The sequence below is a fragment of the Notolepis coatsorum genome, assembly GCF_963971535.1.
Source record: "Notolepis coatsorum genome assembly, chromosome: 6".
Taxonomy (NCBI): Eukaryota; Metazoa; Chordata; class Actinopteri; order Aulopiformes; family Paralepididae; genus Notolepis; species Notolepis coatsorum.
Window position 1 is genome coordinate 122904187 of NC_140170.1, and position 27888 is coordinate 122932074.

The 27888-nt window shown below is 41.4% G+C and overlaps 1 protein-coding gene across 1 annotated transcript in view; it reads right to left on the reverse strand.

Moving 5' to 3' along the window:
- Positions 1-24094, reverse strand: part of LOC311229658 (uncharacterized protein) — a gene marked incomplete at its 3' end in the record, with an annotated part of 39883 nt that extends 15789 nt beyond the window's left edge. The window contains exons 1-4 of the mRNA XM_084315735.1: positions 23954-24094; positions 22236-22424; positions 20916-21028; positions 20631-20710 (exon numbers count right to left, since the gene is read on the reverse strand). Coding sequence (XP_084171861.1) covers positions 20631-20710; positions 20916-21028; positions 22236-22424; positions 23954-23998 — 427 coding nt within the window. The 5' untranslated portion in view covers positions 23999-24094. The remainder of the gene's footprint in view (positions 1-20630; positions 20711-20915; positions 21029-22235; positions 22425-23953) is intronic.
- Positions 24095-27888: the final 3794 nt, after the last annotated feature.

Sequence of the window (27888 nt, forward strand, 5' to 3'; positions counted from 1 at the left end):
AATAAGAAACTACGATCTGGCAGCCTCATGACATCTGAGCCAGGTCTAATAGGAAGAGCAATCAGTCGGTAGATGTCAATCAGCTGCTCCTCTGGTCTTCACACACCTGCACCACATCCTGTACATAGGAGAGAGAGAAACCAAGGGTTATAGAAGACGGGAAGCCTGGAGGCTTGGAGGTGCATGACAATCCAGGCATACAGTACACAGAATACTGGGAGAATGATGATGAACCTATTTCATATGGACTGAAGGACCTCAGGCTGTGGTCAACACTGTCCCCATCTCAAGTGAATAGTGTGAGAGGGGTTTTTCCCAAATTAACTTAATTTACACCTGCTCACATCCACCATCTCCTCGATACACATTATTTGCCTTGTTGGACCACTGTTGACCGTTGTGATAGCTGTGACCCGTCTTGTTCTGCACCGCGCTGTGTCATCAATTGTATATGATTGGCTGGCTAGTAGGTCGACTGATGTTCAGGAGCAAATAACTGTGCAGGTTTATGTATACACTGTACAAACTGGGATTGGGGTTAATTAATATGTATTAAATAATTATTAGTAACCTATACATAATAAAAAAAACTGTGCCGTTTGAAATCTAATTGAGCTGAATTCTATGAATTTGACCCATTTATGAATTGCATTTACAAAGTTTTCGTTGAATAAAATTTGCTGGTTTAAAAATGACCAGATGACGCTCACTTTTTACAGTGTAGTGCTAGCTTTGAACTGAAGCCCAAATTATTTATAACCACATGGACTCACGCCTTAGTGTCACAAAGCGTTAGCATTATGAGAGCTGATATCCCAATGAGTTGGAAATGCAAGAAAACCTGAACTAGTCTAGAACTTTAGTAAACTGAGTAAATCTAATGTACCGTAATTCCTTTAAGCGAAATAAACAGGATTTCAAGTCCATGCCCTCTCCTCTGCTTGGGAAATATACACCACATAGCACCTGTCACAGAGTTGCTCGGTGTGCTGTAAAGTGATGTGGGAAAAGGTAATGCACTGGGACACTTATTCTCTTAGTCTCCTCTCATTCACTCAATGTGGAAGCAAACAATGTGGTGCCACAGCCCTTTCCCATTCTACCAGGTATACGTGTGTGTGTGTGTGTGTGTGTGTGTGTGTGTGTGTGTGTGTGTGTGTGTGTGTGTGTGTGTGTGTGTGTGTGTGTGTGTGTGTGTGTGTGTGTGTGTGTGTGTGTGTGTGTGTGTGTGTGCGTGCGTGCGTGCGTGTGTGTGTGTGTGTGTGTGTGTGTGTGTGTGTGTGTGTGTGTGTGTGTGTGTGCTTGAAGGTAACTATGTATGCCATAAAGGCCTGTGTGTGTTTGCTCATGTGTGCATACCTGTGTGTATGCGTGCCTATGTTTGTGTGTGGTGTGCACATGTGTACATGCATTTACGTACAGTACTTGCATGTATGTTAGTGGCAGTGTTTGTATGCACCCATATGCACGTGCATGTGCATTTGTGCCATGTGAGCCAATGTGCACGTTAGTGTGTGTTTTTGTCTCTGTGTGTGTGAGTGCACCTTTCCATTCCATTAAGCCTGACTAGCAGAGGAGTTTTGCTGAGCCTCAGGTGTCAAGGACAGATGTAACACTATCATGGTTGCAGCTCCAGACATAAATCAAGCAATCAACAGCCTGTTTCTTTCGCTCTGTTTTTTCATTCATTATCTCTCCTAGTTCCATTTCTGGACATTTAAACAGTATCGCATTTTTTCTCAATATTGCTCTGTACCTCCCTTTCTTTCCTACTACAGTATGTTCCCTTCCTATATACTGTATATTTTCTTTATCCATGGTGCCTCCCTTCTTCTTTCTCCGTTATTCTGTCCATCTGTCCATTACTCATCCATCCATCCATCCATCCACTTTCTTCTCTCTTTCAGCAACATTTTGTCCATGTATTGATCCATCTATCCTTCCTCTGTCCATCCATTTGTCCCTCTCCCTTTTCCGACACAGTCAGTTATCAGCTGTCGTTGTTTTCTGTTGTTCACTCTCAATCTCCATTGAGCCTCTATCGTCTGAGCGTCTTGCAGATTAATTCTGCCTTGAGGCGTAGGTATAAAAGATAACCTTCTCTGGGTTGAGCGGCTTAGGTGAATACTGATGAATTATCTCTGTTTAACCTCTTAACTCATTGAGCGCCAAACACGAGATATTTAGTTTCTGAGAGCCACCGCTTGAGTGCCAAAAACAAGATATCTCGTTTCTGGTTCCTTTTTCCTTTTTTTCTATTTTCTTATTCTAAACACTCGTGCAGGCCTTTGTGAGTGTGGCTGGAACCTGCAATGACGATTGAATCCCGGCAGGTGGCAGTATCGCCTACCTTATGAACTGCATGGGCCAGTTCAGTGAGAGCAATGATTACTAGGGATCACTAGGGCACTTCCACCAGTGGCAGCAGTGGCATGGCAGCAGTGAGCAAACTACAGCAATCTAACGTTCGATAATGGTGATCGCCTAGAGCGAACTATTGGATATTGTGAAGACTAAATGGATTATATGGATGATTATATTTAATGAATGAATGAATGAATTAATGAATTAATGAATGAATGAATGAATTAATGAATGAATGAATGAATGTATGAATGAATGAATGAATGAATGAATGAATGAATTTATTCACACACACACACACACACACACACACACACAATATATTACATGTACATATCTTCATGTGATACAACAATGACGCAATTGTGTGCATGTGCCAGGTCTCCCAAGAAGCTATTTAAAGCTTTTGGAGGGAGCCTGATCACAAATATAGACAAAATATAAACAACAAAAAACAAAAAAACAAAACATACAACGTGGGTAGGTTTACACACCTACCTACTAACTGACATACAACATACATACAACATACATAAATACAGGCAATTTATATACCTAAGTTATAATTCTAATTAGAGATATGATTTAAGCAGTTCCTCTTTCAGTGATCTTTTGAATGTTTTAAAGGATTTTGACACTTTCAGACTCTCCGTCAAGCTTGTTCCAGATCCATGGGCCCCTGCATGCTATGCTTAGGCTAGCACAGTGAGTTGTCTCCTCTTGCCAAATATAACATGCCTATTTCTTGTGCTGTGGATGTGCAGTGGACGGCAGACTGGGACAAGCTCAGACAGTCTGTGATTCATGTTGCTGACAACTTGATACATAATTGATGCGTTTTGGTGAATGTTAAACTCAGCGAGCCTCAGGAGACCAAAGCGATGGAACAAAGGGCGTGAGGGCGCTTTATACCCGGACCATGATAGTACTCGTAGTATTTTCTTTTGTAAGCTTTCAAGTTTCTTGAGATGGCTGGGGTAAGTGTTGCACCATATGACGTTACAATAATTAATGAGGGGTTCATACAAGGTTTTATATAGAGTGAGAAGGGCAGGCAAGGGAAGAAAATGACGTATTTTGCAGAATAAGCCAACATATTTGGACAGTTTTGTTTGTAGATATTTTATGTGGCATTTGAAATTGAGTGACTCATCGATGACGACCCCCAGGAATTTTGTAGACACCACTCTTGACAGCTCCTTTCCATTTATTTGTATGCACATATGATCTGTGCCCATCCAATTTGAGTGGAAGAAAATAAAGTTTGTTTTGCATTTAAACCAGGTGTCCACTTTTTGTAGTTCAGTGTTGAGTAAATCTTGTAGCTCGAGTGGATTTTTATGTGACAAAAACTAATTTGTGTCGTCAGCAAATATTACTTTGTGCAGAAGTTCAGATGAGTTGACAAAGTCATTTATATATAGAATAAATAGTAAAGGCCCTAGAATTTACCCCTGGGGGACCCCATAGATGATCATTTTTATTCATTTGTGATTGTTTATAGCGACATACTGTTGCCTACCATGTAAATAGCTACTGAACCAGTTGAGAGCCAGACCGCTTATGCCATAATGGTACAGTTTCCCAAGTAGAATAGTGAAGTCAATGGTGTCAAAGGCCTTTGATAAGTCCAAGAAAAAATTATGGATGATAAGGTGCGTTTCCACCAGACTATGTTGGACTCAGCACTTCTGGTAAATCATAAAAATACTATAGTCAAACCGGCCGATTAAGAAACCTATTCGGCTCTGTGGTATAGTCTGGCCCAAGCAGACTATAGAAGAAGACAACAGGAGAGGGCCACCTAACGTTACATGTATCGATCCTGTTCTGATTCAAGACACTTGGAGCGAGAGTGGAGTACCTACTGACAAAGGTAACATCTATATTACGTATATTTTACCGAACCCCATCATAAAACATGCTTTTGTAATGATCGTAGAGTAAAGATGGAAAGACAGCGTGGCAGTCAATGAGTTAAGCCTGAGCGGTCCGGTACTGGACCGCAAATTACATCACGCTATAAATCCATCTCTACAGAATGTATGAATTAATGTTCAGGTTTTTTTTCTTCAAAATGTAGCCAAGAGTAAAGACTGTAACCCTGTCAAATCAGCAGTCAAAGTGGGGCGGTCAGGTGGCGTAGCGGAGATTGCGCTCGTCACCAATGCAAGAGGCTGCGGTCTCGACTCCCGGAGTCAGCATTGCCTTGGCTTGGGCTGATAGCTATACTAACTCGTTTGGCTGGGTTAGGGGGAGGGAAGCCGTGGGTGGGAAACTGGCGTTGTGGACAGCGACGCCTACAGGTCAGGTCTGGGCGCTTGCTCAGCGGAGGCAGGACTTGAGGAAGGCAGCGTGACCTCCCACGCGTTACACTTCACCAATGAGAGCGCTCGGTGAGAAGAGAGCCACTGGCTGTCGCCGCACATGTCGGAGGAAGCGTGCGGATACTTCAGGGTTCCCTTGTACCGACCAGTAGGAGAACATGCGCACAACAACCAGGTAGGGGAGGGGGGGGGTAATTGGCACAACGACTAAATTGGGACAGTGAGAAAACAGAGAAAAATCGGAGAAAGAGAGATACAAAAAAAATTATAATAATAATCAGCAGTCAAAGTGTATATTTTCAGCAATACGTTTGTTTACCAATGGTTTAAAGTTAGTGAAATATGAAATCTAGTTCGAAAAAGATGAGAATTGACGCTGGGAAATGACGCCGCCATTTAGTTTGTAGTCCTATGTGGAAAGGAGACCCAGGACTTTCGATGGGCTAAAAAAAAAAAAAAAAACTACACTTCCTAGCTCACGCCAGCCCCTGTCAGTCACTTTTTTATTTCTCTTATTTTTCGGGGCATCTCCCACAAACCTGAACATTATTGCCATAAAATGGATTGCCACAGTTAGTTTATCTACCTTTATGTGAACGTCTAGCAAAAAAACTGTGTTGCAATCGGCAGAGAAATTTACATTATAAAAATAACTGTATTTACAGTAGATTTCATTCACGGTTTGTGAATCATGCCAGGTGATACTCAATCCAGATTGAACTCTGCCATTGGAAACGCGCTCCATAGATGTGCGACTTGGCCATAATAAGGTAATTTATAGGCCTGATATTCTATTCTATAATTAAATCACAATTTACTCAACCCTAGTAACAGACACAATATTTCGGACACTGTGAATACATTCCCTGAGATCCATAGATGTCCCTAGATACCAAGAATGTGCACATGGACATTGTAGAAGTGGAGCAATCTTCCATTTACTTAGGTATGTATTTTTAGGTGGATTTTCTGAAAATAGGGCTTAAGAGGATTCCCAGGAGGATTCCGTAGCTGAACAGGTGTATGAGAGAGATGTTTGTGTGAGTGAGTGAAATCAAGATAGGGAATCTGTATCTGACCAACTTTTGCATATCCTTCTCACTAACCCCAAACCATCCATCCCAACCCAAACCGTCTCAGTCAGACGCAACCTGCACTCCCTATCCCCCTCCACCCTCTCTTCCAACATCTTATCCACTCTACCTTTGAGTGAGACTTTCTCTGCTCTTCCCACAGATATGGCAACCTCCACCCTCCTTTCAGCCCTCTCAACCTCTTTCGACAAGCTCGGTCCCCTCGGCAAGAGGCTGGCCCACCGTTCCCCACCCAGTCCATGGCTGTCGGATGCAGTGAGAGAAGAAAGACAGGTCCTGAGAGCGGCCAAGAGGAAGTATAGAAAGTCGCGCCTCACTGGTGACATCACCACCTATCACAAGTTCACAACCTCTTGTTAGCTTTCTCCAAAACCATTACTACTGCCAAAGCTTCTTTCTTTCACCATAAGATCGAGGCCTCTGCTAAAAACCTTCACAAACTCCACGCCACCATGTCCTCACTCCCCCCTCCTCTTTTTCTGCCGAAGACTTAGCGATTTTCTTCGAGAAAAAAGTTTAGAGCATCCGCAGCTGCTCCTCACAACCCCGCCCATTCCAAATGCTAAATCGAGAACCTCATCCTTCACCCTGTCATCTTTCTCTCCCATTACAGACACAGAGGCCTTCACACTGGTAACGTTGAACCGTCCCACTACCTGCCAGCCGATACCCTCCCCACTCCTCCAGAGACATTCTCCCATTTCTAACGGAAACTATCAATTCCTCCCTCAAGTCGGGAGTGGTTCTCACCTCCCTAAAACAAGCCAGTCACACGGCTCATAAACAAGCATGAACCCCACCGTCAGACAACTATCATCCTGTCGGCATGGCTGACATCCTACCTTGACAACCGCTCCTACCAAGTGTCATGGAGAGGGACCCTGTCGCCCCCCCTGTCCGCTTCGGACAGGTGTCCCCCAGGGCTCGGTCCTTGGACCCCTCCTCTTCTCTCTACACCAAATCTCTGCGTAACATTATCACATCTCATGCCTTCTCGCATCATTGCTACGCCGATGATACTCAACTCTTTCTCTCCTTTCCTCCCTCAGATATCCATGTCTCTGAGCAGATCTCGGCCTGTCTGTCCAACATCTCCGCCTGGATGACGACCAACCATCTCAAACTGAACCTAAGCAAAACAGAACAGCTTCACCTGCCAGCCAAATCAACCCTGCTAACTGGCATGACATATGTCATATGTTGTAGTCTGTGCTGGTTTGGGTGGTTAAGAGTCTTAAGCACCTTGTTAAAAATGTGCTGTTTTCAAGGAATTCCAGGCCTTGAACTTTTTTGTAAAAAAAACTTGAGGATGCTGGCTACTACAGACTAGTAAAACAACTTCAGCAGTCTATTACACACATTGAAGGACCTGAGTCTCCTCTGAAATGCTAGCAATTACACACGCATATACAAGGGCTATCCACTCATTATTCTAAGCATGGTTTCAAATGCTGGTACATCAAAAGCAGTCTGCATGAGGGAAATTACCCCTCTTATGCATTTTCACGTGGCCTAATTCGTACAGTATCCGTGCATCCATGCTCCAAATTGACAAAACCACTCACCTCGAGCGTCTGCTTTCTAAAGAGTATATTTGGAGCTGTCTTTTTCATCGTGTGAGTGGGAGAGAGGTAAAGAGCTGCAACGAAGATGGAAAGTGGTGGAACGGAGCACTCACATGGGCAGGGCTGATGAGCTCACATGCTCTGGACACAATCCTGCCACAATGTGTATGAGCAATATAAAGAGGAAGAATTTGAAATACCAGTTTCTGACCGAAGAATAATTGCCAACTTATACTGGAGGCAGAAAGCAAATGTCAGAATTGGAAAGGAGAAATCAAGAGACTTCTTGTGGAGGGTGTAAGACAAGGATGCATCTTGTCCCATGTACTCTTTAATATGTACATTATGGTCTGAGAGGAGGGAAAGGAGTAAAACTTGGTGAAGAGAACATCACCAACATACGATATGCTGATGACACCGCTATAGTCTGTAACTGTCAAGAAGATCTCCAGGACATGAGGAATAAGCTGAATGCTGAATGTAAAAACGATGGAATGTCGCTAAACACAAAGAAAACAAAAGTAGTGATCATTGAAAAAACACACCAGGAACTGTTTGTAAAATACAGGGGGATGGAGAAAAACTTGAACAAGTGAAAGAGTACATGTACCTTGGAAGCTGGATCAGTGAAGGTGGAAGAGCGAACATGGACATCAAGAGAAGAACCGGAATTGCAAAGAGCTCATTCTGGAACCATAAAGAATTATTGAGAGGAAACACAAGTTGGAAAACAAAGACCAGAATTTTGGAAACGTATGTTATGTCAGTCTTTTCATATGGAGCAGAGGCATGTACGCTGAATGAAGAGGCAAAGAGGATGAGACTCTTTTGAAATGTGGACGCTGAGGAAGATGCTGAAGATAACATGGAAGTATAAGATCAAGAATGAGGAGGTACTGAGAAGAGCGGGTATGCAAGGAGGACAGCTGCAGGAGAGGTTGAAAAAGAGACAGGGGAGGGTAAAATTGTGATGGGAGAAAAATTGAAAATGGGGAGAAAAAGTAGATAAAAAAAAAACATGCACGAAACAGATAATTTTTTCATACATACATTTCCATTTTATACCGTGATGAATATCAATATATTTCGTCTCATCTCAATAAACCCCAGCAAATCAAGTTAATTGTATTTCCTTAGAAATCGTGCCATTTGTCGGTTTCTTTATGAATCGTTTTCAAATAAACGCTAGATTATCGCTATTATATGTGTACTTATGCACAAAGAGCAGCGGGTCTGAAAATCGGTTCTTCGTACTTTGGTTAGCGCGAAACTCACACACACACACGCTCCGATGGCAGAAGAAGACTCGTAACATAAAGGCCTTACCTCACATCTGATGTCATGCAAAAAGATTAATCCAATTCATGAGCCATTCCAAATATTGATCGCGTTTATTGATCCAACGTTATATCCAAAAACACATAGATCCACGCTGCTCCCAGTCCCCACAGTCAATGCAATAGTATCCAGCTGCATCCCCGAGAAGTAAAACCTGGACCGGACAATCTTTTTTGCTGCACAGTCCCAACCAATCCAATCCAATGATGTGCAATACCATCCGGGAGACGATAGGCGGCGGTATTTGCCCTTTGCGAGCTCAGACTCATTCCCAGTGACAACATCAGGCTGGATGGATGAAAGAATTATGGATATCGCTATTAAAAGAAATATGGATTAAAACCCGGATTTTCTTGGGTTTGGTGCCCAGAGCATGGCGAGTTAACCTGGACTATATCGGGTTTTGCCTCCAGTGAGTTAAGAGACCCTTGTCAGATGATCTGAGGGCCCTGATGTTGGTATATGGGGTGAGGAGGTCTGCTAGGTAAGCAGGGGCCTTACCATTAAGGGCTTTGTAGACCAATAAGAGGACCTTGAAGTCTATTCTAAAGCGTACCGGGAGCCAGTGGAGGGAGGCAAGGGGTGATGTGAGCTCTCTTCCGGGTACCTGTGAGCAGTCTAGTGGCAGCATTTGGGGCAGTTGTAGACAGGCTATGGTGGATCTATTAAGCCCCATGTACAGGGAGTTACAGTAGTCTAAGCGTGAAGATATGAAGGCATGAATTACTATTTCCAGGTCTGAGGGGGAGAGAATGGCCTTGATCCTGGCTATGGACCGGAGCTGGAAAAAACACCCCTTCACCACAGAGTTTACCTGCCTATTGAAGGAAAACTCTGGGTCAAAGAGCACTCCCAGGTTTTTAACGAAGGGCTTGATTATAGGGGAGACAGGTTACCCAGGTGTAACACTTCCCCCGGTCCTGTGGGACCAGCCGGCAACCCTCCGCCCGGTTCGGTTGGTCCAGGACCCAGACATTCACAACCCCCCATCAATAACCCTCATAACATAACATTGCCAACCGGTGGGCTGATGCAGATCTGGCATCAGCTCACACACCAGCTTATTATTATTTACTGCCAGTTATGTTTATTATCTTTATTGTCTGTGTTGTCGTTGTTGTCTCCACTTTGTTAGACTTGTGTTCCCCTGTCTGTGTTTTGTAAATATGTTTTAGTCTGGTTGTTTAATTGTTATTGTTTTCCCAGTGTGCTCTGTGTTCTGTTGTTTCTGTCTACCACACCTGTGTCCTGTTTGTAATTACCCTCTGTGTCTATCAGTGTCTGTATATTAAGTGTTGTGGGCCAGCAGTCCCTTGCGGGTTCATTGTTAAATGTTACCTATGTTTGTCAGTCGTGTATTGTTCCTGTCTTGTAAAGTAAACTGTTATCATCACCACGTCGACTTCTGTCTCATCTATCATCGTTATTTACTCTGCCACCTGAGTTCACCATGCCGAAAAAGCATAATCGTAACAGAATGAACCCGCCACCTAACCTGAACCAGGCAGAGAGGAGAGACGGAGCGAGCTTCGCGCTTGGGATCCTGGGCGCTTCTGTCCTGCGTGCCGACCAGGCGACCGCTCGGGATCTGGCACCATGGGACGCAGTGGCCGGGCCAGCGGCGCCGATGACATCGGGTGCTTGCACCGCGGCCACTCCTGTGCTGGATCCCTGGGTGGGGTGTCGCCTGGTCCGCAGGGGAGCGTCGGGGAAGGGGCGCGGATCCCGACGCCACAGCCCCAGGGGAGGGGGTTCCCAGGACCGCAGGTCTTCCTCGCCGGCCTGGTCGAGGTCTCCTCAGCCCTGGGAGGTTCCAGAGGACGAGCCACCACCATGGCAGACCTGGAGGACGACGCCGGATTCCGTTGCCGGAGGGACCCCGGTCGGGGGTCCTGCACCGCGTCCTGCCGTCAGGGAGCCTCTGGTTCGGGGTTCGGCGGTGGGTTTCGCCACTGTGGAGACCCCAGCCCCAGGTCCTACTCCAGAGCCGTTACCCCTACCCTCCATCCTTCCCTGTTCCAGCCTCCCCCCACACCTCTTCGCTGATGCGGCTTCCGTCCCCCCCACCCTTCCCGTTCCCGGGGGGCCTGCTGGGCCGCCAGGGAGTCGACCTTTGAGGGCGGGGTACTGTAACACTTCCCCCGGTCCAGTGGGACCAGCCGGCAACCCTCCGCCCGGTTCGGTTTGTCCAGGACCCAGACATTCACAACCCCCCATCAATAACCCTCATAACATAACATTGCCAACCGGTGGTCTGATGCAGATCTGGCATCAGCTCACACACCAGCTTATTATTATTTACTGCCAGTTATGTTTATTATGTTTATTGTCTGTGTTGTCGTTGTTGTCTCCACTTTGTTAGACTTGTGTTCCCCTGTCTGTGTTTTGTAAATATGTTTTAGTCTGGTTGTTTAATTGTTATTGTTTTCCCAGTGTGCTCTGTGTTCTGTTGTTTCTGTCTACCACACCTGTGTCCTGTTTGTAATTACCCTCTGTGTCTATCAGTGTCTGTATATTAGGTGTTGTGGGCCAGCAGTCCCTTGCGGGTTCATTGTTAAATGTTACCTATGTTTGTCAGTCGTGTATTGTTCCTGTCTTGTAAAGTAAACTGTTATCATCACCACGTCGACTTCTGTCTCATCTATCATCGTTATTTACTCTGCCACCTGGGTTCACCATGCCAAAGAAGCATAATCGTAACACCCAGGCTGCTGGCAATGCAGCTAACATGCAATCGTCTAGTGTCTCATTGCTTGATTTTGTGAAAAATATGCACTTTGCTTTTCAAAAGCTCATAAACACTGTTGGTGACTTGAGCATATTATTAACTTAGCTACTGTAGCTGCTCTTGTAATTTTAAGCTATAATGAATAAGATAAGATAAGATATTCCTTTATTGATCCCCTTGGGGAAATGCAGGCATCATAGCAGCATGGGGGAGGGGGGGGGGTACAGGTAGTATAAGACATGGTACAGGTGACATAATTATAGTACAGTGGAGAAGTAAAAATAAAATAGAATAAAAAAGAAGTGTAAACTATTTAACAAATAAATATAATTAACTCTGGACACATGCAATGCAATGCTGAAAAATAATAGAATGATATTACATTCTGCTCAGCATAATTGGTATGCAAAATATTGTGGTTCCCTGCTTTAGTCTGTTGACACATTTCTATACTAAATGCTTTTGTAGTCCTGTGTCATATCTAAATGTCATATAAGTGAATTGTATAGAACTCACCAAAAGTGACTATTGCACAACTGATTTGACAAAATCCACCAAGGGGGGGAAACACCCCTCTTCACTCTTGGAACCTGCTCTAATCTCTAAACTCCAAGGCCGGCCAATGTCAGCACCTTGTGAAACCTGTGTAACCCAAGTGAGATATTTCAGGAAATAAAGCGAGTTGAATCGTCTCCCTTTATGAAACTCCTCTGGGCCACACTTTTCAGGTTCACACAGCTGCGTAATGTGCTACGCATGGCAGCCGCCTAGCCTCGCACACCACTGCTGCCAGCAGTGGCGGCTGGTGAATTCTTCTCCAGGGGGGGCGCTATACCAAACATTTTGCAAACATGTACCGAGGTATCACAATGTCACACACACACACACGCGTGCACGCATTGGCAAAACCACACACTGAGTAGCCTACTGTGCACGTCAGAGCTTAGGCGAAACCACAAGGTATGAATATTTAAGTAGGTAGAGTACAACTATCACCATTGCCATCAATCAATATATGATCACAGTCAATGCAGCCACGTTTCCAATAGCGCCTACACAAACATGCACGCCCAGGTCTCTCTCTCTCTCTCTCTCTCTCTCTCTCTCTCTCTCTCTCTCTCTCTCTCTCTCTCTCTCTCTCGCTCTCTCTCCCACGCCCGTATTCAGATCCGTACAATAATAATCACAGATGTATATCTTGTCATTTGAAACAAGTTACCATTATATTGTCCCGGGTGATTATGCCCCCCGCGGCGAAATTAATTAGTATCCCCCTCTATCTCTCTCTTTCTCTCTCTCTCACTCACACACAGCGCGACGTAGAATCCCAGCTATCGTTAAACAAATTAGAAGGAACTGCAAATGATCAGACCTAGTAGTATGTAGTATATACCAAGAATAACTTCAGTATGAGTACAGGCTGTACAGCATATTTTAAACATAGACTTACCATCACAAGAGTTGAAGGGGGCGAGATATTCAGCTGTCCACAAGCCATAATCCACTTTTCTTTTTTAAATCCACTCAAAAAGAAACTCCAGTAACAGTCCATACCATGGGCATGTTGCATCTGTCCCCATCGTTTTAAAAAGCAGGAATGGAAAGCAAGGCATTTACATGACTGCATCCAGCTAGCCATATAGCTTCTTGTTAGCCAAAGTACCATCAGCTAGAAAACGACAGAGTATATCGTCTTCCTCTGTCTGTTGATTGTTTCTGAATTGAGGAGATATCAGGCTGATGAGGTCGAAACTCTTTCACTCCAGTGTTCATCTCTCAAAAGATATTGTTTTGAGGGACTTACCTGCATTCAAGGTTGTAATGTACTGCGTCCATGATCCATGGTAGCTACTAGTAAGCTAGCAAACTCTCCGTTCTGTGCACTGGGGGAGTGACAACACAGCAGGACCCTGCTTGCTTGCTGCGCTAGAAAAACATGCCGCGATTACATCATATTACATCATATTTGAACGCACTGATAGGCAAAATGTATTTGCTTGACCTATTTAATTGGCTGCGATGATACAGTGACATGCACAGTGTGCGCGCTACGTCTATGCGCCCCCATTTTAGAGGTACTCTCTATATCATATCAGACAGTGACGTCATGTGAATCACAAAAAAATTATTTATATTTGATATATTAACGTTATTGTGCATTTGAAACACAAACATACTTAAAATGAGTAAATATTATTCATTTTAAACAAGTTTATTTTATTTTTAGGTGTCTAAAATAAAAATAAAACATTTTCTTCTTCTCCTGCTCTCTTAACCAGGGGGGGGCGGCGCCCCAGCACCCCCTATGGACCGGCCGCCACTGGCTGCCAGGATGGGGAACAGCAACCATTGTATGTACATGTACATAGATAACAGAGCCATCTCTGAGCTTCTCCAGTCAGCAGTTGTATTATGAAAAGAAGCTTATCGTGCAGCCAATTATTATTATTATTGTCCATCTTTTAGTTATGATATATTGACCTGAATTCAGACATAATATTATCATTCAATGGGCATGTATTAAACATTTAGTCTTACACAGCATTTCTCATTGTTTCACACATATAGAAATGAGGCACAATGAGGGTATATTCTTTATTTTCCTGCCACAATTGTTGTTCTCTGGTACAAATAAATTGTTGTTACTTTCACTATCTGCATTCTTGTTTGACTCATTATCCAAATGCAGAGAAAGCAGGTGCAGGTACGTGTGACTTGGCCTCATGGCTGTGATGGACCCAGAAGTCATTAGAAAAGTGATTATGAAAGAGCCTGCACAATGAACACAAGTCATCTGAAAGCCAGCGAAGAGTGAAATAGTCTGCATCTGCTGCTCATTGCAAACTCAATGCTTTGTTAGGCTGGCAAGGAAGCTTGCAGGTCGGAGATTTGACAAGGCAAATTAAGTAATTGTGTGCTGAACAGTTCACTAGAAGTTTCAATTGGTTGTATAGATGTGTTTTGTAGTTGCAATAATGCAATATAATGAAGAAAGAAAGTCTTGATTAAACTATTTGTACATACAGTATACAGAAATATGTACGGCTTTAGTGAAATTGTGATTTCAGATTTACATTTACTAGCAACAATGTACATGGATAAAATATTAATTTTACATTAGCTTAAAGCAATAATGTAACCATGGCACCTGCTGACAGCAAACAGTACTGCTTCAGCACTTACAATACATGAGTGTCTTTACTTTGTGCCATTTATGTGCTTTATTATTTTTTGTATACAGACTTTCTGCAGAGTGGATTCTTGGTGGTTGGTGTGGCCGCGTATTTGTTTTCCATTGTTGCAGAAAATGCCACACAAAGACACTTCATGTGTCACAAGTCTGGTATTGTGAGAAGGCTGACCAAGCTGGCTGCACTAGACCAGTGAGACTATATAGCAGTGGAAGTGAGTGCCCAGATAGCAAAAAAAGGGTGAATCAACGTTGAAATAGGGTTCGGCAGAAATATTGAATCTATGTTGAAGCCTGACATCTAAATTATACAGATCGTTGTCTATGACTTACACGTTGAATCAACGTTAGGTGTCAACCATAGCTGATACTATATCAATGTTGATTCAACCATCATCTAAATGGTAATCTACATGCACATTTTAGTTGATTTTATATTGAATCAATGTTAGACATCAATGTTTATTCAACCATAATCTAAATGGTAATCTACATGCACATTTTAGTTGATTTTATATTGAATCAATGTTAGACATCAATGTTTATTCAACCATAATCTAAATGGTACTCTACTTGTACATTTGTAACTTGTACATCTACTTGTAACTTGTAAAGTTAAGGAATCAATACTGATTAATGTACATTTTACATTAAAATATTGCTGTTGATATGTATACATCATAACATTACATGTTTTTTTCCAGCTGTTAAACACACTATTGTTAAATAAATAATAATAAAATTCTTATATGACCATATTTCCAAAAATGTGTGAACAAAAATGACAACATGGCTTTAATATGAAAATCTTTTTTTTCTAGGGTATCAGAACTTCCAGTGACTAAAACTTTTTACAAAAAACAAATAACAGACCTTATAACAGGCTTTCATTAACAATATAGCCACTGCCAGAATAGTGACACACATATTGTGTGTGGTGAGCACACGCATTCATGCACAACGAAGACAAGATTGCGTTGTCTCAATCATTTTAACTATAAATTTATGAGCTCAAAGTATGAGCTCACTACTGACTGAAATGTCCAACAAAAAGCATCAATTGTCAAATAATATTGATCACATTAACTAGACTAGATGTTTGAGGAAATTAGAAAGGGAACAACAACTTAACCCTTGTGTCTGATCAGATTCGTATTTGTTTGATAACTTTGCAGTGATGAGCCAACATAATATGTGGCATAATCTTTTAATTATCTTGTATTTTTTTTTTTACTCTTCATAAATTGTTTATTCCACTTCAGCCCGATCATAACCACCACATATTATTTTTTTTGTCATATTTAACAACTCTTTTCAGAAAAGTGGGAGTATTTCATTACAAAAATAATATAAAAAATGGTTATGATCAGGGCTGAAGTTGAATAAAATATTTATGGAAAAGAAAGTGGGAAATTATTTCAACATAATCTTTTTATGGAGTTTTTCAATTTAGTCCCCTAATAAGAGTATAATACTTTAGTTTTCAGACACAAGGGTTAAATAACAATGGCATAGGATTTGAATTTAAACACAGTGGAGCTTAGATGATCTACAGTTGTCCACGACTTATCCTCCAAGGCATCTGCTATATAATAATCTTCAGATTTACTTAAGTGTTATTAGTAGGTTACAGCAGTAAGCATTAGTTTGCTCAGTCAATTATGGCCAATTCGTTTTATATTGTTTAATACAGTTAAATAAAATATATTACCGAAAATAATACCGAACCGTGTCTTCAAAACCGAGGTACGTACCGAACCGTGGATTTTGTGTACTGTTACACCCCTAATGTTTCTATAACTCTCTCCCATATAACTCTCTCCCATACCCTTAACACCAACCGCTGAAGTGCCCTTGAGCAAGGCACTAAACCCCCAACTGCTCCAGTGGAGTTGCTCAGTGGCCAACAGTGTCAGACTGTGGTTGTACTGGGGCCTAACAAAATTAATAGTTGGTTTCAGGTTGGTTGTCAGTTTGGCCATGGGTAAGTAGGGAATTTATTGAATTTTATTTTTTTATTTTATTCTTTCCCACGGCGACTATGGATAGGGAATTTCTTTATTTAATTCAAATGTTCACAACAACATGGATGCATGTACTCTGCCAGCATGTTTAATATCCATAATACTAAATGTTTGACTAAGATTTCTATGAAACTTTATTAAAAAAAAAAAAAAAAAAAAAAAAAAAACGTTTTTTTTTTTTTTTTTATAATTTTTTCTAAAAACTCATAAAATATATTGGGTCGCACCTAAATCAGCAGGGTCGGTCGGCAACCTGAAACCAACTATGAATTTTGTTAGGCCTGGGCAGCTCCCAGGTGTGAATGGAACTCTGTGAATGTGAAGCAGGGCGTAGCTGAAAAAGAGCATCTGTGCTCAGCGAACCTACCCTGGGTAAATAAAGGTTAAAATTAAAAATTAAAAAAATAAACACTGCAAGAACAGGCTGAAGCAGCATGTCATTCAAGTAGATGCCGTCCATGGAAGAACAGTGTCCAGGGTAATTCCTTGTACTGTATGAACCAGGGAAACAGTGTGCTGGGGTACCCCAAGTTTGACTCTGGTTCGCTTGACAATTAAGTTTGGGTCACTTCGGTTCCAAGAACAGGCTGAAGCAGCATGTCATTCAAGTAGATGCCGTCAATGGAAGAACAGTGTCCATCAGGGTAATTCCTTGTACTGTATGAACCAGGGAAACAGTGTGTGCTGTGCTGTGCTGGGGTACCCTAAGTTTGACTCTGGTTCGCTTGACTTAAGTTTGGGTCACTTTGGTTCCTTGAGATGCCTCCCTCCCGGTCTGGCGCATAACGAAGCCACTTCTTGACAGTTTCGCTGTAGTCCTGGTCGGTCAGCTTGGGGTCAAAGTGTCGAGCAGCAGCTGATAGACACAAAAATAAAAAAGGGAGGAAGAGAGGTGGGTGAGATGATGTACGATGATAAGAGCACCCCTCACTTCACACGAGTGCGATTTTTTTTAATCACTCAATTACTCACTCTGTAGGTCTACAGTAACAAGCTACAGTCAGCATCCAGTTAGACTGGACAGGAAAGAGAATTAAGCAATCGCCTAGCCTGACACCATCTAGGCAATACAATGTGTATCCATGCACCTCTAAAGCTCAATTACGTTGTCCATTTCTTATAGGTTGCACTTTCATCACTTTATTCCAACATAACACTTTTTTTTAAAGTTTTTGCAACAGCATAATTATATTCTGAATCACCAGCATCACCAGCATCACCACCTCACTACCTAAACTTAACCTATGAAGTAGTTTGCAGGGGAGGAAGCTCACCAAACATGCAGGCTTGTAGTGTGGTGTGCTTGAATGGCTTCTTGCTTTCTGAACAACGCTTGTCTTTCTTTCCAGCCCAGTTGAACCCACTGGCCAGGGCGTTGGTCATAGCAGTTTTCAACATCAGTCTGATCAGGTTCTCTGAATTGGTGCCTCCTACCAAAGCCAGGCGAGAAATCTAAATCAGAGAGAAAAAAATGAAGGCCCTGCGTTAGAAACAGCATAACGTTTATTTTATGAACACAGAGCAACCAACTTGTTTATACACACACTTTATGCATGCACTGATATTCCAGCCCATGCCAGTCATTAGGTTTAACCACATTAACCCTCCTGTCCATATGTAAACGGTATATTTGAACAATTTCAAAACGTTTCATAAATAGCAGATATACAAGCTCTAACACGTTTTGAACTAGAAAGTGCTAAACACATTTTTCCCCTGAACAAGACCACACTGAAACGATCTACATTTGATAAATGAATGCAGTTCAATAAATTACCATCTTTTGACGGACTGATTGCTCCATCAGTAATGATTCTGCCTCATTGAAGTCTTGTTCACTGGCGATTGGCAGCTGGAAGGGGAGCATAGTGGTTGTGGTGGCCACCCCGTGTCCCCTGGTCCCACCAGATATGTTGCCCTCAGCCAACTCGGTCTTGATGAACTGCACATCTCTCGATAGATCCTTCACCACGACAAGTAATTCAGCCAGCATTGAATTATTCTTCTGGATGGTAAGGTCTTCAGAAGAAGAGTTAAAATCATTAAGTGAGAAATAAAAATAAGCAGCAAATCACACGAGGAATTACATCATGTCCAATAGACTTGCCTTTCAGAAGCTGCCCGTCATCGCCGGCCATCTGTCTACGCTGTGAAACACCAGATTGCCCTGAGCTGTGTCCTGACATCGCTGTAGAAACAAAATCATAGTTATATATTTCACTAGTTTGACTGCATTGGATCAAACTGGTGGTAGTTCCCTCTAAAATTGCATACCATTTTGTGCATGTTGTGAGAGACCAGGGGGACTGTAGTATTGCCCCGAGCTGCATCCCGACATCCCTGTAGAAACAAATCATTATATTTAAAAATACAAAATCTGACTTGTCAGTCAAATTAACATACATGTCATAATCACTAACACCGGTTCCTGACAGGCAGCAAGCGAGCGAACTGGAGACGAAATCGCACACGACACTGTCCTGATATGACGCAGCGCGTGTCCGAGTGTGTGTTACCTGGATTCTCGACCAATAAAAAGTGTTTAGGGGCGGGACTCGGCCGCGTAATCGCTCAACTAGAGACACAGCGAGCGAATATTTGAGGGGTGAACGACATCGCTGCTCAGTTCACTGTCGCTCGCGGCAGGTCAGGATAGTCTGATTGAAACGAATACATTTTAATCACTTTTTCTCGCTCGCTCGCGTCGCTCTATGTCAGGAAGGGGTGTAAGGAGTTGTATCCCCGTCTCTCAAAACACTGTTACTGAAAGAGTACAGTATCATACCACTACTTGCACTTTGTCGATCTTGCAGCTGCTGGACATGTGAGGCCTGCTGCTGCTGGTGATACTGAACAATATCAAATCCTGGCATCTCGGCTGAAACACAGTAGGAAATACACAAAGTTATTAGCAAATGACGCTATTGTAATATGCGAGATATGTGAGAAAATGTTTGATTTCCATTCAGCTGATTTCACGTGCACTGCCAAATACTACTTTAATAAAAATATCAAAGACAATGCGAGACAATACAGATATTTTAAACATGCCAGAATATTATGTTATGAGATTGCTTGATAACTCACCATTATGTTGAGTTAGCGATTGCCGGTAGTTGCTAGTAACCAGATCTACAAAGGGGGAATGTAAAATAAGTTGCGACTCAAACATGGTGGAAATTGTGCTCAATATAAAAGCATTATGTACAACTACACATTTTTATTGTGACATTGCTTGCAAGTTGTGAAGGCTTTGAATTTTTGTAGTGGGCTGGCATGCACATTGTAAACATGTATTCTGTTGCATGCATGATGCCAGCGACCTGCCAGCAAGCTCCTCACAAGAACACAGATATGGGTTCACTTACTGTTATTTGGATCAGGAGTCTGCAACAAATCTAAATAGCTGTAGATCATGCCACCATCCAAATAATCTAAAAAAGGTAAGCCAGGGTGAGAATTGAAGATGCTACAAATCATGTTTAAACAGTCATCTAGTTGGCATTTTAACATGCATAGCAACATACCATTCATTGTAGGCTCTTGGCCAACAACTGGAGGGTTGACGGATCTTAGCGCCTTACGAGACCGGCTCGATTTTGGAGTCTGTCCTACAACATATTTTAGTTGGCATGTTATTCACAATGTATATATTTTGGGCCAGCTATAGAATAACTGCAAGAAATGCAGAAGTCCAATCAAATTAAAATGCTCAATTTGTCGGTACATGGTCAGACTAATTTGTTTAACTGTTTATTATTATTATTATTATTATTATTATTATTATTATTATTATTATTATTATTATTATTATTATTATTATTATTATTATTATTATTATTATTATTATTATTATTATTATTATTATTATTATTATTATTATTATTATTATTATTATTATTATTATTATTATTATTATTATTATTATTATTATTATTATTATCTGTAGCAGTGATCATTTCCAAAGTGCCTATATAAAATAAATGCATTGCATCAATACCTGGGAAACCCACATCAGGTGCTTTGGCGTCGCCACTCGAGTGGTCATCAGAGTCCGTGTGCACATACTGCTGATTTGGCCTAAAAAAAAGTATATATATACACACATGTAATAAATGTAGTTATGATACTACGTTTATTAGTCAAGGCTAAAGTCTGAATACTGTACATAGGCCCTCAGGCCACTGTGTGTTATCCTTTTAGCACTACTTGCAACTACAACAGCAGTGCAATTATTTACAACACCCTAGGGAGAGTTGTCCCTTTAACAAAGTGAACACTGTACCTGGATCTTCTTTTCTGGGCGGAGATCTCCTTCGTCCTCAGATTCAATTTCAGAGGTTGGACACATAGTTGAGGTGTACTTGGTCTCTCGTTTTTTGGCCTCATCATGGGTCTCTGGAAAGAGCAGAGAGAAAATGACAATTAACATATCTGCAGTCCAGTGTTTAACGAAAAAATATATGTACCTGGACAGGAAAGAGAATTAAGCAATCGCCTAGCCTGACACCATCTAGGCAATACAATGTGTATCCATGCACTTCTAGATCTATCACAGTGTTTAGAGGGTCTATCACACCCTCTAAACACTGCTAGACCCTCTAAACACTGTGACAGACCCTCTAAACACTGTGACAGACCCTCTAAACACTGTGACAGACCCGACAAACACTGTGACACCTCTAAACACTGATAGATCTATCAGTATTTAGAGGGTGTGATAGACCCTCTAAACACTGTAATAGACCCTCTAAACACTGATAGACCCTCTAAACACTGTGATAGACCCTCTAAACACTGTGACAGACCCTCTAAACACTGATAGACCCTCTAAAGACTGTGATAGACCCGACAAACACTGTGATAGACCCGACAAACACTGATAGACCCTCTAAACACTGATAGACCCTCTAAACACTGTGATAGACCCGACAAACACTGTGATAGATCTATCACAGTGTTTAGAGGGTCTATCACAGTGTTTGTCGGGTCTATCACAGTGTTTGTAGGGTCTATCACAGTGTTTAGAGGGTCTGTCACAGTGTTTATAGGGTCTATCAGTGTTTAGAGGGTCTGTCACAGTGTTTAGAGGGTCTATCAGTGTTTAGAGGGTCTGTCACAGTGTTTAGAGGGTCTGTCACAGTGTTTAGAGGGTCTGATACAGTGTTTAAAGGGTCTGTCACAGTGTTTAGAGGGTCTATCAGTGTTTAGAGGGTGTGATCTATCAGAGTGTTTAGAGGGTCTATCATAGTGTTTAGAGGGTCTATCAGTGTTTAGAGGGTCTGTCACAGTGTTTAGAGGGTCTGTCCCAGTGTTTAGAGGGTCTATCAGTGTTTAGAGGGTGTGATAGACCCTCTAAACACTGTAATAGACCCTACAAACACTGTGATAGACCCTACAAACACTGTGATAGACCCTCTAAACACTGATAGACCCTCTAAACACTGTGATAGACCCTCTAAACACTGTGATAGATCTATCACAGTGTTTACAGTGTTTGTCGGGTCTATCACAGTGTTTAGAGGGTCTATCACAGTGTTTGTAGGGTTTGTAATCACTCGTTTAGCATTTCAAATATTTTAATATTTAAATAAATAAAACTTACATCAACTCCGAGCAGCAGTTTCTCCGTAGGCTCCTTGAAGTACACCATAAGGAGTCTTCTTCGAAGCCTCTGGATCATATCTGGCCAGAACTTCCCTGATCTCCGGGTTGTCCAGTTTCTGGCAGAACTGCAGGATGGTCCGTCCTCTCTGACCCAGGGCATCTTGGATCTTTTGAAGGGCATCGGTGTCTGTCAGGAGGCCAAAGTGGGAGAAACAATTAGATCTGAAATTAGTTTCAAACCGGTTGCACTGTGGGGAAAATTTTTAAGTACAGTAGATTACAGTAGATTATTATCTGTTCTTATGCATGCCTGGTGATACTAAATCCAAATTGAACTCAGGCATTTGAAAGATAATATATATATATAAATGTGCGAATTGGCTATAATAAGGTCATTTATAAGCATCATATTCTATAATAATATTTCAAATTGCATTGGTCCGGATGGGAGAATTCAGTACTGCATCTACAGAACCTTCAGTTTAATCATCTTCCCTTTATTAATTTCCTTCGATTTTTTTTTACACATGACCTCAAGAGGGGACTGAACGAGATCAGTGGCAGTTTTTAATGTTTGGTCATTATTAGCATGGTGTTATTCACTGTCAAAGATGCAAAGAAACATCATAATTCATATTCTCATTTGTTTCATCACAATTTAAGCAAGCCTAGTAATAGACACAATATTTCTGACAATGTGAATACATTCCCTGAGGTCCATAGATGTCCCTAGATACCAATAATATGCAAATGGACCTTTCGATTTTGATTACTATTATTGTGAAATAATAATTAAATGTGAAATATTGCTATGTTATTGTGAGATTACAAAATCTGATGTGATATTACAGAGGATTTTGATTACAGTATTTTATTGTGAAATAATAATTAAATTATGTGAAATCAAAGGATACTGTATGAATGTCACTGTAATATGACACTCATAGCAGAATTAGTTATCAATAACCTACCTGTATAAATGTTAAAAGTTGTTGCAAATATTTTTTTTCCCTCATAAATATACCACTATATACATTAATTTCTTATATTAGTTTTAAAATGACAATTTAACAGTTTAACAGTGCTCTGAAAATGCTCTGAGAACATGCGGTCATCACTGTTTTAAGCACAAACACATTAGGGAGGGAGGGAGAGAGACAGGCCCGGCCTGTATGCCTGCACCCTGGTTTACCATGACTTTTTAGCAAGCAAGGTAGCAGCAATGCTAAGCTAACTGATTGTGCCAGTGTATCCTGTTAAAGAATACATCATAAGCCACATTTTGAAACGTTACTGACGTTAGCCTACATAAAATGTATAACAGTATTAGGGATGCACGATATTGATTTTTTGACACCGATACCGATAAATTTATGCTCCTCAAGCCGATACCGATAACCGATATTTATTGTATTATAATATTTTTTTAACTGTATATATATATATATATATATATATATATATATATATATATTTTTTTAATCAATTTTTTTTTTTTTTTTTTTTTAGTATTTATAAGCTCCGACGTCATCGGTACTGCTATCGGTACTCGAGAAATTATGGAGGTTTTTTTAGAGGAATTTAAACGTCGCAAACTAATCTTGTTGGCCGTTGTCTATTATCTCTCCTGCCTCTGTCTCTGCCTGCTGCGAGCAGGCTCCCTCCCACACACACACACACTCACTCACACACACACACACACACACACTCACTCACACGGGTGCTGCGCTGCCGACTCAGTACAGACAGCTCTGCTCTCATAATGGCGGAGAGAACGAAATGTTCAAAAGTCTGGGTCTATTTTACTAAAGTCGAGTGCAACAAGACATTTGCCAGTAATGTATAAGCGCTGGTACTTGTCAATGTGGCTGGCGGGGAGATAACGTTAGCTCCGAGTAGAGTAATGGCTGACAATCCGGAAGTAAATAAACGAACGAGAGCTTCTGATTGGTGGTAAGAAGAAGAGGTGGGTGCAAGCCGTGGGACGTAATTGGCAGATCGACTGTCTGTCTCCGAATGTAACGTGACTACGTCACAGCCAAGAAAGAGAGCACTCGATTTGTGAAAAACTCCCTGTTCCTAAACCACACGCTATCAGTTTTACCACAGTACTGGCAAAACGGGAGGAGGCTATAATAAAAACAAGCGCCCTTCATCCAAATCCACCCACACCGGATTTCTTTTAACCAAAAAATTTATTATATGTTATCGGAGCTATCAATAACGTTATCGAGTTTATCGGGATGACGTCATAATTGCTGATATCGGCCTTATCGTGCATCCCTAAACAGTATATGCAACAGGTGGAAACATTCATCATAGCTAACTGCTAACGCTACTAGCTAAATTAGCTTCAGCTAGCAGGCATGAATAACGGTTAATATAATATTCTCTACCATGTAAAAACGAACACGGCACTACTCCGCTGGCGTTTGCAATCGAAAGCATACATACAACATACAACATAATCGACATTATTGCCATGCAGTACTCACCAGTCTTAACGATGCAGAGAGACATGAGGTAGCAGCCAGGAAGCTGCCGCACAGGTGCATTCTGGGAGGCGGCGCAGCACAAGTGCAGTGCAGTCTGGGTGATGAGACACAATGACGACAGCATACGTTGAGCAGCATACGTTGATTCAACATTTATTAGATATTGGCATTTCAATCATTAAAATGCAACCACAAAACAATATTGATTCAATGACATGTTTTCAACATTGGCCAAGTGGTTCATCGGTTAATGGTTGATCCACCATCAATCGTCGACCTTAACCAAAAATCAAGCATTTTGACCATAACTCAACATTGAATTAACATCTTTTGCTATCTGGGTGGTGTGTTGAAGCATTTCTGTACACACTCCTGCATTGGGTGCCTCTAGTACAGTACATATAATGACTTCCTATAGTAGTATTGCACTCTTGCCTCTAGTATAATGACTTCCTATAGTAGTATTGCACTGGGTCCTATGTCCCTCTTCTTTTAGATGCTGTCTGCCATTGAAGCCCAGTTTTATTTCCAACTGACTTTACTTTCTTTTCTGAGAAAAGGAAATGTGTAATAGAATACTTGAGGAGTGGATGGATAACCATAAAAGCAAAATAATGAAAAACATTAAATTAATTCGTCAGTCTGGGTTTTGTGAAAGCAGGGCACTTGGGCATATGTTATTCAGAAAGCAGGTAAGTGTAAGGCTGCAGCATCAATCATCAGTTTAGGTTATTACAGGGTCAGATGAGCAAGCACTACAGTGCTAAATCCAGACCCTGGAGTCTCAATTCAATCTAAGCTCTTATGTTTACACCTTGTAAGACGATCAGCTTTGATATTTCCTGGTCGGGTCACATACTATCAGGGGAGATTTTACCACTGGGGCATCCTGAAATCTCAGATGCCCCTGAGATGCCACCCAAGTTACATTTTTTTATAATATATATTTTTTTTATATAAAAATATAACCCTAATTAACCTTACTGTCATCATGCACTTGTCCTAATATACTAACCTACACTGTAGCACTCAACACTTTGATGAACATTGTTACTCAGCTGATAGAGTTGTGCCCTTCCTGATGACTTGTTGCTTTGGATAAAGACTAAATGTATGTCCCCCCATTGTGCCCCTGCCCTAAATGACTAAATGTATGTATATGACTAATATGTATGTATATTGGCGCAAGCTGATGCAAATTTAAACCAGTCCGTAGCACTCTGGTTACAGTAGTTACACAGGGGACTATAATTTGTCGGCGCGGAAGGAATAAAGGATACATAACCTCTCAAGTTCAATGTGGGTTCTTCTGAACCGGTCAAAGCTGATGTCGAAATGATTGACAACCATTGTAGGTGTAGCCAAGGAGCTAATTTTGACTGCTTCAAGAAGCAACCCTTGACAACCAGTGGCGTCGCGTGAGTAAAATAATAGGGGATGCCAAAAAAAAAAGTTATAAAAAAAAAAGGTTATTAATATTAATATATATATATATATATTTTTTTACTTAAGCCAAGCAGTCACCATGTACAGTATGGCTCGGCGGCCACTGCCAGTCAAACCAAGCAGTCACCATGTACAGTATGGCTCAGCGGCCATTGCCAGTCAAACCAAGCAGTCACCATGTACAGTATGGCTCTGCAGCGTTACTACTATGAACAAAACAAAGCCAAGAGAACAGTTTTGAACAGTTATTTTTCCAAATAGTTAGCATACTGTAGCATTTAACCCTAGGACGCACCAATATACTAGTTACTGTACTACTAGCATCATGCAACATGACACTTCACTCCTCCTTCACAGGGATGTGACTAATAAACATGACACTTCACTCCTCTACTGTAAGGACAACTCAGCCATGGCTTTGTCAATATTCCAATGTACAGTGTACAATGTGTGTGTGTCCCCTACCCAACCCCCCCCCCCCCCCCACCTCCAATGTACAGCCCCCACCCACCCACCCAACCCCACCCCACGCACCCAACCTCCTCCAATGTACAGTTTCTACGTCAAATGTAGATACACTCTTTTTCTGGACACTTTTGTATCACAAACAGTACTGTATTTGCAAAATCTGATATGTCATAAATGTATAGATGTAGCAGTACTGTCTATCTGTATGTCATGTATGTCATATATGTTATGATGAATTGAACATGGGGGACCCTGATGTAAACAAGACGAAAGTCTTTCTCTGGTCTGCATCCCCTTAACAATTGTATGTATTGAGCTGTACTGTACTGTACCCATTCTGCAATCTGTTAATAAACTTTTCAATCAATCAATCAATCAATCAATCAATCAATCAATCAATCAATCAATCAATCAATCAATCAATCAATCAATCAATCAATCAATCAATCAATCAATCAATCAATCAATCAATCACTCAGTTAGCATCCAAGCTAGCCATAACATTACATTAGTAGCTCTAGCTTAGCATGCAAGCTACTGTAGAAACTGCATCTTACCTGGTCAATAAACTGGTCCTCCTTGCTCCTCCTGGACAGATAGATAATATCCACAGTGGTGTGCTGTGCTGCTGGTCCTCAATAAATGTCCCGCCGGCTAAAACTAAGTGGCTAATAAAGTGCTAAATGTTTGATAATAGAATACAGGATTAGTCTGAATGTGCCTGCTGTTAATACAATTTTCAAACAATCAATCAATCAATCCCGCGAGGGGATGACGTCACCTATGGTTCAGCCGTTGTCACGTGATTCACGTTAGATGCCACTCCAGTAATCCCAGTATGTAGACTCAAAACGAATTATTCTGCTCAAAGCCCCGTTTTAAGGTGTGGGCAGGGCTTTAGTCAGCTCGATTGCTCGAATCGGATTGGCTAGTATTGGTTTAACATGGGACGCTGGAGAAGGACATCCCGACTCCCTCCTCTCCAGTCTCCTCTGCTGCAGTAGGCACAGTGTGTTAGAGAGAGTGAGAAGGAGAAGAGGGAGACATTAAAAAAATAAATAAAAAATTATAACACAGATGAAATATTTTTTATTATTATTGTAAATTATATAAAAAAAATATATAATTTTTTTTTCTTCATATTTCATATTTGATATTAATTCATATTTTCATAGGGAGGCCTGGCTTCCGTTGGCTTCCATGAGGATTACTGTTGACAACTCCAGTGCTGATTGCAATTTG